Source organism: Cebus imitator, unplaced genomic scaffold, assembly GCF_001604975.1.
Source record: "Cebus imitator isolate Cc_AM_T3 unplaced genomic scaffold, Cebus_imitator-1.0 Scaffold24, whole genome shotgun sequence".
In the NCBI taxonomy this organism is placed as follows: Eukaryota; Metazoa; Chordata; class Mammalia; order Primates; family Cebidae; genus Cebus; species Cebus imitator.
In genome coordinates, this window is record NW_016107339.1 from 11,225,523 (window position 1) to 11,241,058 (window position 15,536).

General features: G+C 52.7%; 1 protein-coding gene across 8 annotated transcripts in view; it reads right to left on the reverse strand.

Annotated features, from left to right (window-relative positions):
* ANKS1A (ankyrin repeat and sterile alpha motif domain containing 1A) overlaps nucleotides 1–15,536 on the reverse strand; it is a 189,545-nt gene that overhangs the window by 19,257 nt on the left and 154,752 nt on the right. For 4 of the 8 annotated variants that reach the window (XM_017522271.2, XM_017522270.2, XM_017522269.2 and 1 more), the window contains 2 exons: nucleotides 13,600–13,666; nucleotides 7,457–7,563 (listed from right to left, as the gene is read on the reverse strand). In XM_017522271.2, coding sequence (XP_017377760.1) covers nucleotides 7,457–7,563; nucleotides 13,600–13,666 — 174 coding nt within the window. The other 4 variants (XM_037736401.1, XM_037736403.1, XM_037736402.1 and 1 more) reach the window with 4 other exon arrangements.

A 15,536-nucleotide genomic window follows, 5' to 3' on the forward strand; every position in this document is an offset into this window, starting at 1 on the left:
GAAGATTGGGATCACTTCTACCATTTTGGGTGTATTTTTCTGTGCTTTATATTAAGAAAAAACTTTAGTAAAATTGGGATTATAGACTGAATGCATACAGTTTCTTTCTTTTCTCCCTACTGCTCGCCACCTAAGTTTCTTTAGCCTGCCTCTTTTCACATGCCCATCTATTGCATGCAAATATCCCCTGTGACGTTTCACTGCCTTTATGAACACCTGTGGTACACCAACTCAAGCATGCCCGTCACTCGCCCTGCCACTGGGCACTCAGGCTTCTCCGCTCTTGGCTCATGCTGGCCGGCTGCCACTACAGGCGGTTTCTGCAGTGCCCAGAACATGCTACTCAGCACGTTTGTTTGGGGTGCAGATGACTAAACCCACCAGGTTTCTGGTCTCAGCCGGGACCAACTTCTGAGGCTCTAATGGCCACGGCACATGGGCCCAAAGAGCAAGGGGAGCGCAAGGTTCTCCCCAGCCCCAGGGCAACTGCTGTGGGGCTGGCCCGGGTGGGGGGCAGGAAGAAGTGTCAGGAGAGGGGATAGAAAGCAAGGAGGAGGGACAGGCTCTCTGATACTCACCACTATGGCCCCAGATCTTAAGAATGATGGGAAACAGAAGCCATGCTCCCTGAGGCCTGCATGCAGTCACCCACCTGGGGTGAGGGCTTTCCTAGTGCCAGCGACTATGCAAAACGGCTGTGGTAGTAAGGGGTGGAGAAAGGGTTTCCAATCCCGGTTTAGCTGCTCAGGCTCTTATGAAGGCAGGGCCCACTAAACAGGAGTAGAACCCCCTGCCTCACAGTGTTTGGTACCCAGCATCAGCCTGTGGGCAGGAATCAGGTGCTCAGAGACTGTTTGGTTTGTCTGCTCTGCTGGGACTCTGCAACAGAACTTCTCCAAGTGGCCGCAAACTGACATCCTACCCTCAACTAACAGCTGCCAGCAGGAGCAGGGACCACTTGACCTGACCCACCCACAGCTCTCTGCTTTCCTGACTATCCCATACCCCAGCCAGGCCTTGGCCTCTCCTCAAGGGATAAAACCCAATGGTGACAGCCACCAGGAAGAAGCAAGAGTTACTAGTTCCTAAAGCCTCTGCAGTGACTTTTGAGGCCCTCTCTATCTGTCATGCCGTGGGAAGAGCTCTCAAGGAGGGATATGACAGCACATGGGTTTCATTAAAGCACCCCCTCTGACCCCTGGTCTCCCAAGCAGGACCTTGGTGCCCCCATTCTCTCTGTGGGCAGACATGGCAGCCTTCCCACTCATCTCCTGCCTGTCATCCTGACACACCTTCCTCTTTGAGGTCTTGGCTGAGGTCAAGGTGCCATAGTCACCCCCAAATCAGCCATGTAGATTTGCTGGGACCAAGTGAGTCTGGAGTAAGAGGTTTGGTCCCAAGATCACCCAAAGCAGCTTTAACTCATGGATCTGAGGTCAAGAACAGAGACAAAACCAACCTCCGCAGCCTGCAGAGAAAGACTGCCACCGTTTTCAGAGAAACCACCACCTTCCACCTTGCATCCGTACATGCAGTTTTGCTCTCTGACACCATGTCACCACACATAACACCATGTCCTCTTTGGAGTTTAATGCCTCAAGAAGTAAGTAGGTCAAATGAAGGCCCAGGTGACAGAGGATGAACAGGGAGGAAGGGTAACCTGCCCAAAGTCACACAGAGGGGGGACCTGGAGGAGAACCCAGGTCTCCTGACTCCTGGTCCAGTTCCCTTTGTCACTAATTACACATTTGAGCTTCCCCCTTTCAGTTTACTTAACTACCCCGGAGCTTCACAGAGGGCAGGGTGGGGAGGACGTGGGCAGAAGCAACGGGCCAGGTAGTGGTGGTGGCTGCACAGGCCCAGAAGGGCTTGGGGGACCTGAGCCAGTACACAGAGCCGACCTGCATCTGATTCCTTGCCAGTTCCTTTCTCAGCCTTTTGTTGAATGGCTCCAACACACAGTGGGTAGAGTTCTGACCCGGACCAGCCTGGGGGTGATGCGCTCACCCAGCCTGACGGGCCCCAGTGCCAGGCTCCAACCTTGTGAGGGTATATGAACATGAGCCCCAGGGGCTGCACCTTCCTGGGAAGGGGAGATTGGGAGGTGGGAGCAGCATTCCAGGTCTAGGGACCTGCCTTCCAGTCCCAACTCCAGTCTGCCCGAGGGGCAACATTGGGTACATTACTGTATCTGAGAGCCCTGGTTCCACGGACCCTGGAGTGCACAGATGATTACTGTGAACTGTTAGGTCTATAGCTTTGACAGAAAGACAGGGGCCTCGCTTCCCTGGCCCGTGGGCCTTACTCTCCGCCTGTGTTTAATGTGGGGTTTGGCTGAGTGAGTACCTAGACATTCGAGATGCTAGGAAAGACGCCTCTGCAGTGCTCACACCAAGAGGCCAGCAATCAGAAGCGATGGAAGACATCTGCCAGCCAGTCTGATTCCATTTTAAACAGCAGTTGGTCAAATTAGCAGGCATGAAAACAGACATTCGGAAAGTTCTCAAAGTTCCTTCTACTGTGTAGGGGACTGGAGAAGGTCAGAACAGGGCCTGGGGCAGTCAGAGGGGGCTCCCGAGCGATTCCAGCTGCCCTTGCCAGGAATGCAGGTGCTGCGGTCAGGCAGTGAAAGGGAGAAGGAGCAGGAGGTGCACTCGCTAGGAACAGGCCCCAAGTAAGCCTGCCCCTCATCACACTTGCTATAAGGGGTGCCCTCAGCCAGGCTCCCGAGACCAAGGGAGACCCTGGTGCAGCATTAACTCCTGGGATATTGAGGAATGACATTCTTAAGTGACTACAGCATTTAGCCAGTCCAGGAGGCAGGATTCACACTTGTCTAAGAGGATTCCTTTCCTTTCCAAGCCTCAGCTCCACTGATCCTCCTATTTAAGGCTCTGCTTCAACTGGGCAAGCAATTCCAGTACAGCAGTCAGCTCACAAAGTGCTGTGCAGGGAGACGGGATGGGGGTGGAGGCAGAGGCTGGGGAGAGGGCCTCTCGGCCATGACCATTCTGATAATGGTGCTCAGCGGCAGCTTGCTTAGGCTGGCAGTGGCCTCTTGGGCCTCGGGGGGAAGAAGGCAAAAGGGGGCAATGACAAGCCCCACTGTTCATGTGAAGCTGGTTTAGAGGGCTGGAGAGTGAGGTGCAAATCCAGGTGACAGGAACAGGAAGGGAACCTCAGGGGCTTGGTGACCTGGTTGGAAAGTTTCATAAAAGCCAATAAAGAAGAACCTCCTGGCCCCAGCTTATGCCTTTGGCCTCTCTTCACCTGTCATCTCTCTCCAACACGTGGGAACAAGCTGGCACCGCCTCAGAAACAGACAGGAAGACAGCAGGGGCCTATCTGCCACGTGGCAGGAACCTGCAGAGAAAGAAATTGACGGGAGGAACAGGAGGCCTCCCATCCCGCCTGGCTGATGCAGCGTACAATTCTAGTCCATCCTGAGCCGGCTGCCAGCCTCATTCCCATCTTCCATTTGTCCACTGCCCCAAGCCATGACAGCCTGCCACACACCGGCCCTCAACCATGCCCTGGATGTCTAAAGTGTGCCTCACTCAAGGGGCTTTTTGCCTGGTGTGGGGCACTAACAGATCATCCCTCCATGCTCAGGACTCAGAGATCTTGGGACTCTCCCACACGTGGCTTTTAAGAGCCCTGAGGTCAGGCCCAGCCACCTCTCCCGCCTAGCTGTCAGGGCCCTGCCCTTCACTGCCCCCCAGCAGCCTCCTCACTTACCACAGGCAGGCTGGCCCCCCGCAGGCCTCTCCTTTCTCTGTGATCTTTCCAGGTCCCACCGTCTCTACAAAACCCCTGTGACAGACAGCAGAACCCAGAGGTTCGAGGTTGGACTTGGCTGTGCCACTTGGGCAGCAGCAGCATCTCTGGCGTCCGGGCCTCCTCCCTCTGCTGGCGGCGCTTGCCAGCCTGTGCTGCACTGAACACTGGCCGCTGTGTTGTTTTCATTGCCTTGTGTGCTTTGTTATCCCAGCTGGACCATCAAGTTCCTTATGACACCTATGTTATTTGCTTTTTTGATTACACATCCATTCATGGTGGGAAACGGAGAGCAACTATTACACTCCAAAAAGGAACATGAAGCCACCTGGAGTCCTCTTGAGCTAGCCACTGAAAACATCCTGACTTACTCCCTTGCACCCCTATGCATACATGTTTTCTTTTTCAGAAATTAAGATCATATTGTCAATTTCTATGTCAATTTCTTCACTCAACACTACAAGGTGGACATTTTCCCACATTAGAAATTCTTTAAAAACATGTTTTTTTTAATGTCTACATAGCACTCCAGCATCAGGAGCGCCATCGTATATTCAATCAACACGTCTGTGAAGGGCGTCAGGCTGAGTCTTCACATACAAAACCTGCGCTAGCATGCCCGGAGCTACACATTTGCCAACCACCAATTACCTTCCTTCTGCGCTGATTAAATGCATTGCATTTCCTCCCTTCTCCTAAGAAAGCCCATTTCCTGTGGATAAGATTTGTGGTGAAAATGGAACCAACTACGATGCAGGTGCAGTGTGGTGGGCCTTCGGACTGGCTGGCAGGTGTGGGAGCCACTTTCCCTCTCTTCCTGTGTGTCTGCTGTCGGTTCTGCCCATCCTAGGGAGCACCTGGCAGCCCCCACTGCCCTGGCCCTGCCCCTCTAAATCAAAGGCCCTTTCTGTCTGTAAGCAAGAGAGTGTGGATACAGTTCACGTTGCCTGCTTGTCCAGCTCAATTACCACATCACAGGAGGAAGAATAAGGGGATGTGACACCTGCAGGCCAAGACAGAGGTCTTCAATTTTCTGAAGGGCTTAAACATGTTGTGTGTGGTCCCAAAAGGTAAACCTGGGACCAAGAGACAGACATCACAGGAAACAGATTTTGACTCAATATAAAGAATGCTCCAAATCAGCCGCACAATGCAAAGAATGAATGGGTGACTTCTTTAAAAAACCATCATGGCAGAAACTATCTGGAAGGGATTCGGCAGAGAGGACAATTAGGCCACAGGACGTTCCAGTTCCTTCCACCCTGAGAGGGAGCCGTGTGATGTGCACATATGCCCTGTACTTCTATGACAGTCCTCGGGACCCTGTCACAGGGAAATCCCACAGCAACACCTTGACTGTGAAACAGCCTCAGTTTCCAGATGCTCCTAAGACACGTCCAGCCTGGCTTCCTGGAAGCTGCTTGTGCATTTTGTAGAAGAGTCTCCAGGGCATTTCAGAACCAAGGGAAATGTCTGTAGCCTACTGAAAACCTAACGACATGGGATAGACGGTAGCTAATGCGATGCAAATTATACCACATGCAATGAGGGAATATTTCAATAACAGAAATGCTCCCCTTCCCATGTTTCCATCTTCCTTTTTTCGGGCTGCTAAAACATAATTCCCTGACAACCCATCTGGCCATTCACATGCAGTTACCCGGGATGCTGTGCACAGCTCCTCAGGCCACTCCAGGTATCTGAGGTCCTGGCTCAGCCAGGCGTGCTGGGCATCCCTTCTCGCACAGACTCCACCCGCTAGCAGCCAGAGCCCCCAGAAGGACTGAGCTGCAGGCCACCCTCGATGAGGGTCCTTCCAGCATAGGAACAGACGCATCTTACGGAGGCCCTGCCCTATGCATGAAGCTCTGGCCCAAGGCCACACTTCTCCAAACACCTGCTCAGCTGCTCTCTGGCCCAGTCCTAAGGAGTCTTGGGTTATTTGAGGGGTAGGAGCCTTGTCCTTTCCCAAATCAGCAGGAGGAGGGATGGGAAGCAACAGCTCAGCCTCTAGCATCTCAAAGTACAGGGAGGGAACACCCTAAGACCCCCCTCACTTGCCTATCCGGTGGCCAGCCTAAGGAAGGGGTAAGCTGAGAGAGGGAAGGCCCCTCAATGCTCTGAGCCAGGGCCAACCTGGGTCCCCATGCATTGCCTGAGCCCCTCCCCCCGCACTCCATCCTGAGTTTGTCATCCTTCCCCAAGGAACATGGTGAGTCAGGGGTTAGGTCACAAGAACCATAAATATACTCAGTTTAACTTTTAAGAAGAAAAAAAAATTGCTGTTTTAAAACTTAAGATTTCTAAAAGCTGAAAATTAACTGCACCAAAGCCAGCTTGGGAGGGGTGCTTTGTGGCAGACTGCAGTATCTTCTTCCCTGGAGGTGGAGATGGCTCTAGGTGAGTTGGGTCTCTCCTGGAAGTCTCAGCCGGCTCCCTGGGCAGGCCACTATTTAGGAGGCCCCAAACACAACCCCATCAGTGAGAAACCCTCAGAAGCCCCCAGTGGAGAACAGAGTGCAAGCAGTATGAGCTGCGTGCTGACTCTGACCCTGGCCCCTCAACCGAGACAGCCGTGCAAGGCAGGCACAGGTGAGAGAGATCCCCTCAGAGAGGGCAGGGCTAACTCAAACCAAGATGACTCAGGCTGGAAGGTGACAGAAAGCACATAGGTAGCTGTGCCCCCATCCCTGTATCCACAGAGAAGAAAGAGGCTGTACAGCACAGTGGTTAGAGCCTGCTCCCCAGATCCAGAGCACTAGATGCACATTTCTACCCTGCCAATGACTGACAGTGTAACCCTGAGCAAGCGACCTAGCCACGCTACCTCATTTCCTTCATCTGGGCAACGGAGATTGATACGAGCCCACACCCCAGGGCTGCAGGGAAGATTCAATGAGCCAATTTATGCAAGCCACTAAGAACTGCGCAAGCACACAGTAAGCACTAGTAAGAAGTGTCAGCAACCACAATCATTAACTGCGACTCAAATGCCTGCGCCTGGGGGCAGGCCTGGCCCATACAGATGCCGCGGGAAGGGCTTCCAAGAGAGGGACAGTGACAGGTACCCTGCTCAGAGCTACTTTCTGAAATGGCAAAGGGTGCACCAGATCCTAAGCCCAGGGTACTAACTGGATCCCTATTCTACAGGGATCCAGAGGAAACACCCTGGTTTCTCTTTTCTTTTCTGGCCCCTTGTGTTTTGTGAGAGAGCTTCTCAAAGAAGCAACCAACCCTCCAAGTCATCAGCTCAGCCTTTTCTCTGGGCCATCTCTGAGGCCATGGGGACATGGGGCTGTGTAAACCTGGACTCTAGCCCAGGCACTGGGCCTTGGCTCGGCAGGGAAGGGGTCTTTCTGCCGGAGGCAAGGCTCTTTGCTTCACCGACAACTCACTTGACAACAAAGTTTTGAAAAATAAATAAAACTCCTGGTGCCCAGCCTTGACCCTTCTTCTTGGGATGTGGATCTGCAAAGAGAGTTCTCTCCGGAGCTGTTTCTGGGGCGGAGGGAGAGGGAGAGTTTGGAAAGGAGGCACGCGCCACCTGGCTGACTTCCTGGTGTCTGAGTGACCGCAGTGAGCTTTCCCTGGGATTCGGGTCTACGTACTCTTGCAGACTCCTGTGGGGCCTGTGTCCACTGACAGCACCCTGCCGACGAGGAGACCTGCAGCCACTTACCAGGAAGCGGACATCGTCAAAGCCATTCAGAAGCAACTTGCTCTCATACTGCTGCAGCCCAATCGACTCGAGCCACTCCCCGACACTCTGCTCCAGCGTCCGCGAACCTGACGAGAGAGGAATCGGCAGACGCTTGAAAAGGGAAAAACCATTAAGGCGGTAGCAGCGGCACTCAGAGGAAGACAGATGGCATTGCCACATCATAGTCATTACCATGAAACAGCCAAACTATATACAAGAGACCAGAGAGCAGCGGACACGCAGCTCCTCTTCTGTGTACAGCCAAGGACAGGACCACCTGGTGCTGTCCACACACTGCCCAGCCTCGGGCGGCTGCTGCCCACTCACACCCCCAGGTCTGAGCTGCTCCAGGGCCACAGCTGCACATGCACGGTCTCTGCCCACAGGTCGGGGTTGGGGGAAGCCAACCCCCAACAGTCTCCGGGTCAACTCCTCATCAGCGTGCGCGCTGAGATATTTCAGAAAGTCTGTCCCCACAGGCACTAGAGGGGGCTGAGGGCGCTGCTAAGTGCCCATGAGCCCCGCTGCTCCTCTCATCCATGCAACTTCTGGAGCCCCCACGGGGCTGTGGCGAGGGGCAAGTTCTGCGACCTTGCAGCATAAACCAGTCAGGAGAGAGCACACATCTTCATGCAGCTGAGGGACACAGGCACACAGCGAGGGCTCCGGGAGGGAAGCAGCAGCAGCGGCTGTTCACCAGGACCCAGCACATGCAACACAAGCAGCACAGAACACGGCAGGGGGAGAAAAGAGACTTTTACTTGTTTTCCCCCAGCAGTCCCGGAATAAGCAAACCATGGCCACCGGCCCTTTGTACTCAGAGGTTCAAGGCAGCAAGGGGCTGAATGGGGCACATGGGCCAGGCCTCGGGGGGTCGGGCTCAGGTGTGGCTCTGCTGGGATGGCAGCATCGCATTCCGCCAGGCTGCGCGGCCAGCGGGCCAGGAGCCCGGTCCACAGCTAGACTCTGGCGGCTGGCGAGCAGGGCGTCTCCTGGGCCAGTGCGCTGTCTAAAGTGCTGCCTTCTTGGGTTGGGCTGGTTTTCAGGGTCTGGGCATTCATTTTCGTCTTCTGATAGTAGCTGTTCCTGTGACTCACCTGCCTGCTCAGGTGAACAGGCAGGAAAATTCAGTTCTTGGCTAAATAAGACAAAACCCAACCAGATAAAAGCGATAGCAAAAGGAAGTGGTCCTCCGTCAGCTGAGCTGTGGCAGCTTAAGTCTATTCACGTCCTGCGCTTCTCTCTCTTCGGCTAAGCGATGAAGACAGCAACAGTCATCCCAGGGTCTCCGGATCTTGACGTTTTCCTCCAAGGATGAGCAGGAAAGGGAGGATATCTATTTGCTCCTCCGTCTGGATAGGGATCGTAGTGGCGCAGGGAGGACAGAAGTTCGGCCCTTTCTGGCAGACCTTGGATGTTCTGAGCTGGATGTCTGAACCCCAAGCTACTTCTCTGATTCTTGTGGGCAAGAACAGATGAAAGAAGGAAAAAAGAAGAGAAGGAAAAAGAGGTACAAGGAAGGAAAAAGAAGAACCAACTACAAAAACATCACCTCCAGTGAACTCTTGACACGGTGAAAGTCATTCTGCCGTTCCCAGGTACTTTCTGCCCCTTGGGGCAGGACAATGACAACTTGCTCCGTTATTTACAAGACCCTGGTACCAACTGTGCCAGCCTCCACTCCCTCTCCTCTGTCTCCTGCAGAACAGATGGTGTCAGGGACCCGGTGGCCTTCTGGATGCACGCTGCTGCAGCACTCCAAGATGCCAAGTCTGGGGGAATACTTGAGCTCCTCTGCCCTTGAATGGGGAAGTCTGCTCCAGGAGCCTAAGCGGCAGGTTCTCGTATGCCCATGAAGTCAAGTGTCCCCGGGTGCTGATTCATTCTTGCTTGTAATCCCCCAGCCGGGCAGCTGTGGTCCTGCCTGCTGCCGGAGGATGTGCGCGCTGACAGAGCCGCAGCAGAATGCTTTGTCTAAAGGCTCCTGGGCTCCACGCTGCCTGCTGCTGGCTCCACAGTCCTTGCTCACTCTCGTAATGTCTGGCCCTCCCCTTCCTCCCCTCCTCACCCTCCCCCTTCCAAGCTCAGGAAAATACATCAGGGATCGGACATCACATCGGAGCAGAAGTGGCTGCTGCTGTGGCTGCTGAGGGAGAAGGAGACAGCAGCACTAGCAACACGGCAAAATGACAGATTTCCCAATATCTGATGTTGGCTGCACAAACGCGTATGAAGGGCGGAGATATGAAACTTTACCTCCAGCTCCAGGGGCTGGAAACAGCTTGTCAGGAAGAATAGAGAGGGAACGCTCCTAGAGCTTTGTTAGACAGTTTCCAGGACAGCCAGGAGAGAACAAAGGAATGACCAGCCCCAAAGGGCATAGCCCACAGGTAAGTGACCCCCTCGCCCCAACTTGCCACTTTGGAATGACTGTGCTGCATCATAAAAACAGGCAATGAAATACGGCCATTACACTTGATGTTCCTTAGGTAAGTATGCCAAACAAATTGGAGACAGATTTCTCTCGGGCCTGTCAGAGCCCAGCGGAAGAGCCCCATCCCCAGAGCAAGCCACTCACACTCTGGGGGAGGACAGCAATGGCCAAGGACAAGGGGAAATCAGGCCCAAATCCCAAGTACAGATGCAGACGGGCAAAAAAGATAAAATAGGTACAGGGACATAAGTCCAGGGACTACACGTCATCCTCCAAATATGCTGGGAGATACTGGTATCCCGATAGGCTGTAGACGAGCCCTGGCAAAGAGAGTTCTCATCAGGCCCCAGAAGGATCCTGGTTGACCAGCTACTCAACACCTAACATGGCTGGCTCTATCAGAAGACAGCCAAGCAAGTTCCCTTCTGCTTGATGGAGGCCTCTGTTGACAGAAGCCAAAGCGGCCTGGGCCAGTGGGAAAGGTCACCCTCCTGGATTCCTGAGAATGGCAGTTGGCACAGGGATGAGTTGGCTGTAAATGCTTCTGTTGGGGATTCAGCTACCTAGCTCCAGTGGTGGCAGCCTAGGGGCCCATGGCCCTAAAACAGGTCTGAGACTCTAATGCTGTGGTCGTGACCTTCAGGTGGGGGTGTGGGCGCCTCTGCAAAACCAGCGGTGCTGGGCAATCCCATACTTGCTGCAGGGATGCCAGCTGGAGGGCCTGCTCTTCCTCCACCCAGGCTGCTGACCCCAGAGCCCAGATCTTTTCTCCCTGATCCTGAAACCCAGCCCAAGGACAATCTGAACCCTGGTACTGACCAGTCAAAATAAACAGTGATTCCGTTTTGGTCTGAGCTGAAGACGGTACTCCCTGAGATCCTGGAGAAATACCTCTCCTGACCCATCAGACAGGGTTCACAGGCAGGCCTGAGCCCATCCTTTCTATGTTTCAGAGCCTAGCAGTGGTACAGACACAGCAGCCTGGCATTCTGCAGCACAGGTGGATGAACCCTCTGTTTAGGTGGTCCCTCATATGTGCCTGCTCCTGACTTTCCCAAGCTGAACTATAGAGGATGGTTCACGAAAATGACTACTAAAACAAGACTGTGTGCTGGGATCCAGAAACCCAAGGGTAGAGGCAGACTGCCTCTCAACACACTCATATGGGTTTATGGGGGACAAGAACTGGTAGGTGGGATCAGACAGGAGACCAGACGTCAAGGGAAAGCTCAGCATTCACACTTCCAAGGGGAGGGCTCTTCCCGAGGTGCTGCCACATCGCCTGGCTTAGCAAATCCAAGAGGCAATGGCTATTTCTGACTCCCAGCTCTCAAGCACATGCAAGTGATTTTGGCTCCTGCTCCTTGTATGCAGAAAGCAGAAAGCATCCTCCATGGAACTGACAGCTATCCATCCCATCCCTGTCGTCAAAGCACAGCTTTGAAAATGGTAACCGTGTTTGTCTCAGTCCTGAACATCTATTTCCTATAAACACTCGACCCTTGGAAAAGCTTGCAAACGACAACAGAGCATGAGATCGTTTGACTGAAAGTAACAGACGCTGAAAACAGATCCACAAACTTAGACAGAAAAGCCACCTCTGCAGACTCCAGCATAACCTGAGACTGATAAAAATGGACCAAGCCCAGCTCAGCCCTCTCTGCTAGAACCCAGGGAAACACTGCTGCGGAGGGGATGGTGGCTCCAGGAACCAAGACTGAAAGCTGATGGAGGGAGACTAGCCAGGGAGCAGAAGCCTCTGTCATCTAGGTTTCTTGATATGAGTAAGGAATGATTTCACGGACAAAAAGGAACACAGGGCCCAGTGCAGTGGCTCACGCCTGTAATCCCAGCATTTTGGGAGGCTGAGGCAGGCGGATCACGAGGTCAAGAGTTCGAGACCAGCCTGACCAACATGGTAAAACCCTGTCTCTACTAAAAATATAAAAATTAGCCAGGCATGGTGGCGCATGCCTGTAATTCCAGCTACTTAGGAGGCTGAGGCAGGAGAATTGCTTTAACCCAGGAGGCGGAGGTTGCAGTGCCAAGATCACACCATTGTACTCTAGCCTGGGTGAAACAGTGAGACTCCATCTCAAAAAAAAAAAAATAAACACAGTTACTATTTACTGAATATCTCTTTAGCTGAAGTATTTGTATCTGCTACTGATTCACAGCAAACCTGTGAGGTTGACACTATTATCCAAAGGTTGCAGATGAGGGGTGAAGGGTGCAGAGACATTAAGTGACTTGCTAAGACATGTATGTCTCTAGGGCCAAGATTTGAACCCAGGGCTGTGAGGCTCCAGAGACCAGGCCATCCCCACTAGGCCCTGTGGTCTCCCATGCTCCTTTCTCCCTGATGTGCACACTCAAAGTCCACCCATATGACTTCCTGCCAGGGCCACAGAAGCCCATGGAAGAACCAGAGATGCCACCGAGACTCACAGGTCAATCCTGGATGGAGCCTCCCGAGTGAGCAAGAAGTTCCGCCCCCTTCAGTGCAGAGAGGCATTTCCATGAGGGTGAGAGAGGCCAGGCTCCTGGCTGGGCTGCTTTCAGCCTGGATGCCCTGGTGCCCAGACCATCTTTGGATGCTTGGGGGAACGTGAGACCTGCTTTGAGAGGCACCTTTAAGAGCATCTCACCTGAGAAAGCAACATAGCGCAATCCTATTATCAGAGAAAACAGCTCAGGTGGCCTCCCTATTCCCTGTTTTAAACAAAGGAAACAAGCTGACCTCACTACTAGGGCTTAGAAAAGAATGACCAAAGTAGCAGTGACATAGTGTAAGAATGGTAAGTGACGAAGTAAACTGAGGCACAGGGAGCTGTGGGAAGAGGAAACAGCACAGTCAGCCCTCCCAGGCGATTCACATGCATGCTACAAGTCTGAGACCCCCTGGTCTAACCCAATGCTCTGCCACTGTCATGGATGAGACAAGAGCCGCCTCGGAAGTTGCAGAGACCAACTATTATTTTTTGTAAAGGAGGGGTTTCGCCATGTTGTCCAGGCTGGATGCAAACTCTTGGACTCCAGTGATTCGCCCACCTTGGCCTCCCAGAGTGCTAGGATTAACGGCATAAGCCACTGTACCCAGCTATTTTTTATTTTTTGTAGAGTTGGGGGTCTCACTATGTTGCCCAGGCTGGTTTCAAACTCCTGGGCTCAAGTGATCTTCCTGCCTTGGCCTCCCAAGGTGCTGGGACTACAGATGTGAGCCACCACACCTCGCAAGCTTCCATTTAAAGTGGATAAAAATGAGGATGATACTGCCTCTTGTCCAGGGTCGTGTGAATTAAAAGATATCATGTACATAGAGCACCTGGCTGAAGGTCTAGCTCACAGTAAGTGCTAAGGAAGACTCAGATCTAAGCCGATCTAAGAAAGCCCATAAAATAGTGAGTAAGTGATGACTGTTCATCTAAAAATTTTTCATAATAGGCAGCTTTAAAATTCATTTTGTACCTTTTCCCCTCCCATATGTAAAAGGAGGCATTGCTCTAAAAATAATAGCAAAATGGGGCTGTCTAGATACTGGAGACTGTGAATTGTAGGAGCACGATGTGGTCTGAAGCTGACCTCTCCCACCCCCTGAACGTGTGTCTTCTGTGTTAGAGGAAAGCCCGAGCCAGGAAGGAGCCAGACTGCCAAGGTCTGTGGAGAAAATGGCTGCTCGGTACGGTACCTGAGATCTTCTGCCGTTCCTGAGAAAAGTCAATCCCTTCTCCGATAGAGCTCATGATTTTCTCAATCTGAAATGGAAGAAAGAACAAAGAGGAGAGGCAGTTAGGCTTGGGGTAAACATTGCCAGCTCACCACCAGCACCACTAGGGGCTGAGACCTCCAGGTCTCTTTCAGATGCTTCCCAGACCAGCACCAGCCTGCAAGGTATCAGGACTCTGCTGCTCAGATCTAAGAGAGGCCTTCTCTGGTCCCAGCCCACAGGGTCTGAAGTATTGGATCGGAATGGAGTGAGATGGTGAGTCTGAGCTTAGCTGCTAGAAATACCAAAGAGCCTCCCTTTCGAGGCATCTCTGTTTCACTCCCCAGCAGTTCTCCCAGACCAGCAGAGACTGGGATGAGGCAGCAATCACAGGCCAGACCTGGCCATTTCATTGCTCATGCTAGACTTTAACTTCCATGAGAGAGGAGATTTGCCAGCTTTGTTCCATGCTACCCTGAGTGCCTAGGGTAGTGCCTGGTAAATAATAAGCATTCAGCAGATGATTGATATTGTATGACCACCAGCTCTGGGGAATGAGGACTATTTCTAGAGTGCCTGCACATAGGAACCTCTGGGAAGGCAGGCAATTACACCTGAATGGAAGGTCTTTTGCTTCTTGGAGGGCAGCAGTCCTGGATAGAGCTCTGTGTTCAGGGGATGAGAAGGGGCAGACACCTGTCCCTCCTCTGGACCACAGCAGAGAAAACTAGTCTGAAACCATCCAATGTCTCCAGCACTGCCCCTAGTATGGACCACCTGTCCCAGCCATCTGGCCTCGGTCACTCTGGGCCAGATCCAAGCCCCTTCCCCAGGAAACCTGGCCAGGGGCAGGACTAGGCCATGGGGAACAGCCACCTTCTCTTCTTCCCTTCCTCCTCCTTTTTGGGTTACATTGATAATGAGCTCATTCACTGCTCTGTTTCCAAAGAAATGAAAAGAGGACCTTTTGTACCAGGGTTTGGATGCTTTTTCCTCTAAGTGCAAGTAAGGAACCTGGGTCAGACAATCAGAAAAACAATTCTCCAGCCAGCCTCCAGCTGGCAGACAAAGCTGCACATCTGACACCCAGCAGAAAAGCACACAGCAAGCACCACCTCTCCTCAGGCAGCCAGGGGCTCAGGGACGTATCTTCCTCCAGCCACAGAAGTGACTGCTGGCTCAGGCTGTCACCCGATTACCTGTTAACCACATTGCAAGCTCCTTCCCTGAGCTCAGCAAGGCAGAGAGAAACAAATCTGACCTCTGGAGCAAACTGGGGGTGTGTCTCTATGTACTGGCCCTAGCAGCCCAGAGGCACGGGGAGGAGGGATAGAGTCAGAGCAAGTTGGCTCTGCCCCTTGAAGAAAACACCTCCCTCCACCCTCATCACTTTCTTTGGTCCTGTCCGTTTCAAGTGCTGCCTCCTTCAGCAGGGGCAGCATGATGCAAGGGAAACTACCCAGACAGACAGGCGACTATCCTCACCCTCCCAAAGCTTCCATCTATTTTTATTTTTATTACTTTTTTTTTTTTTTTAATAGAGACCAGGTCTTGCTATGTTCCCCAGACTGCTCTTGAACTCCTGGACTCAAGTGACCCTCCCACTTTAGCCTCCTGAATAGATACGACAACAGGTAGGCACCACCATGCCTTGCTATTTTTATTTTTAATTTTTATTTTTTTGAGGCAGGGTCTTGCTTTGTCGCCCATGCTGGAGTGCAGTGGTGTGATCACGGCTCACTGCAACCTCCACCTCCTGGGCTCAAGCGATCCTCCCACTGCAGCCTCCCTAGTAGCTGAGACTATAGGCGTGCCAGCTCACCAAAATCGCCATTTTTGTGGTGCCACATCTGGCTAATTTTTTGTTATTTTTTGTACAGGCAGGGTTTCACCATGTTGTCCAGGCTGGCCTCAAACTC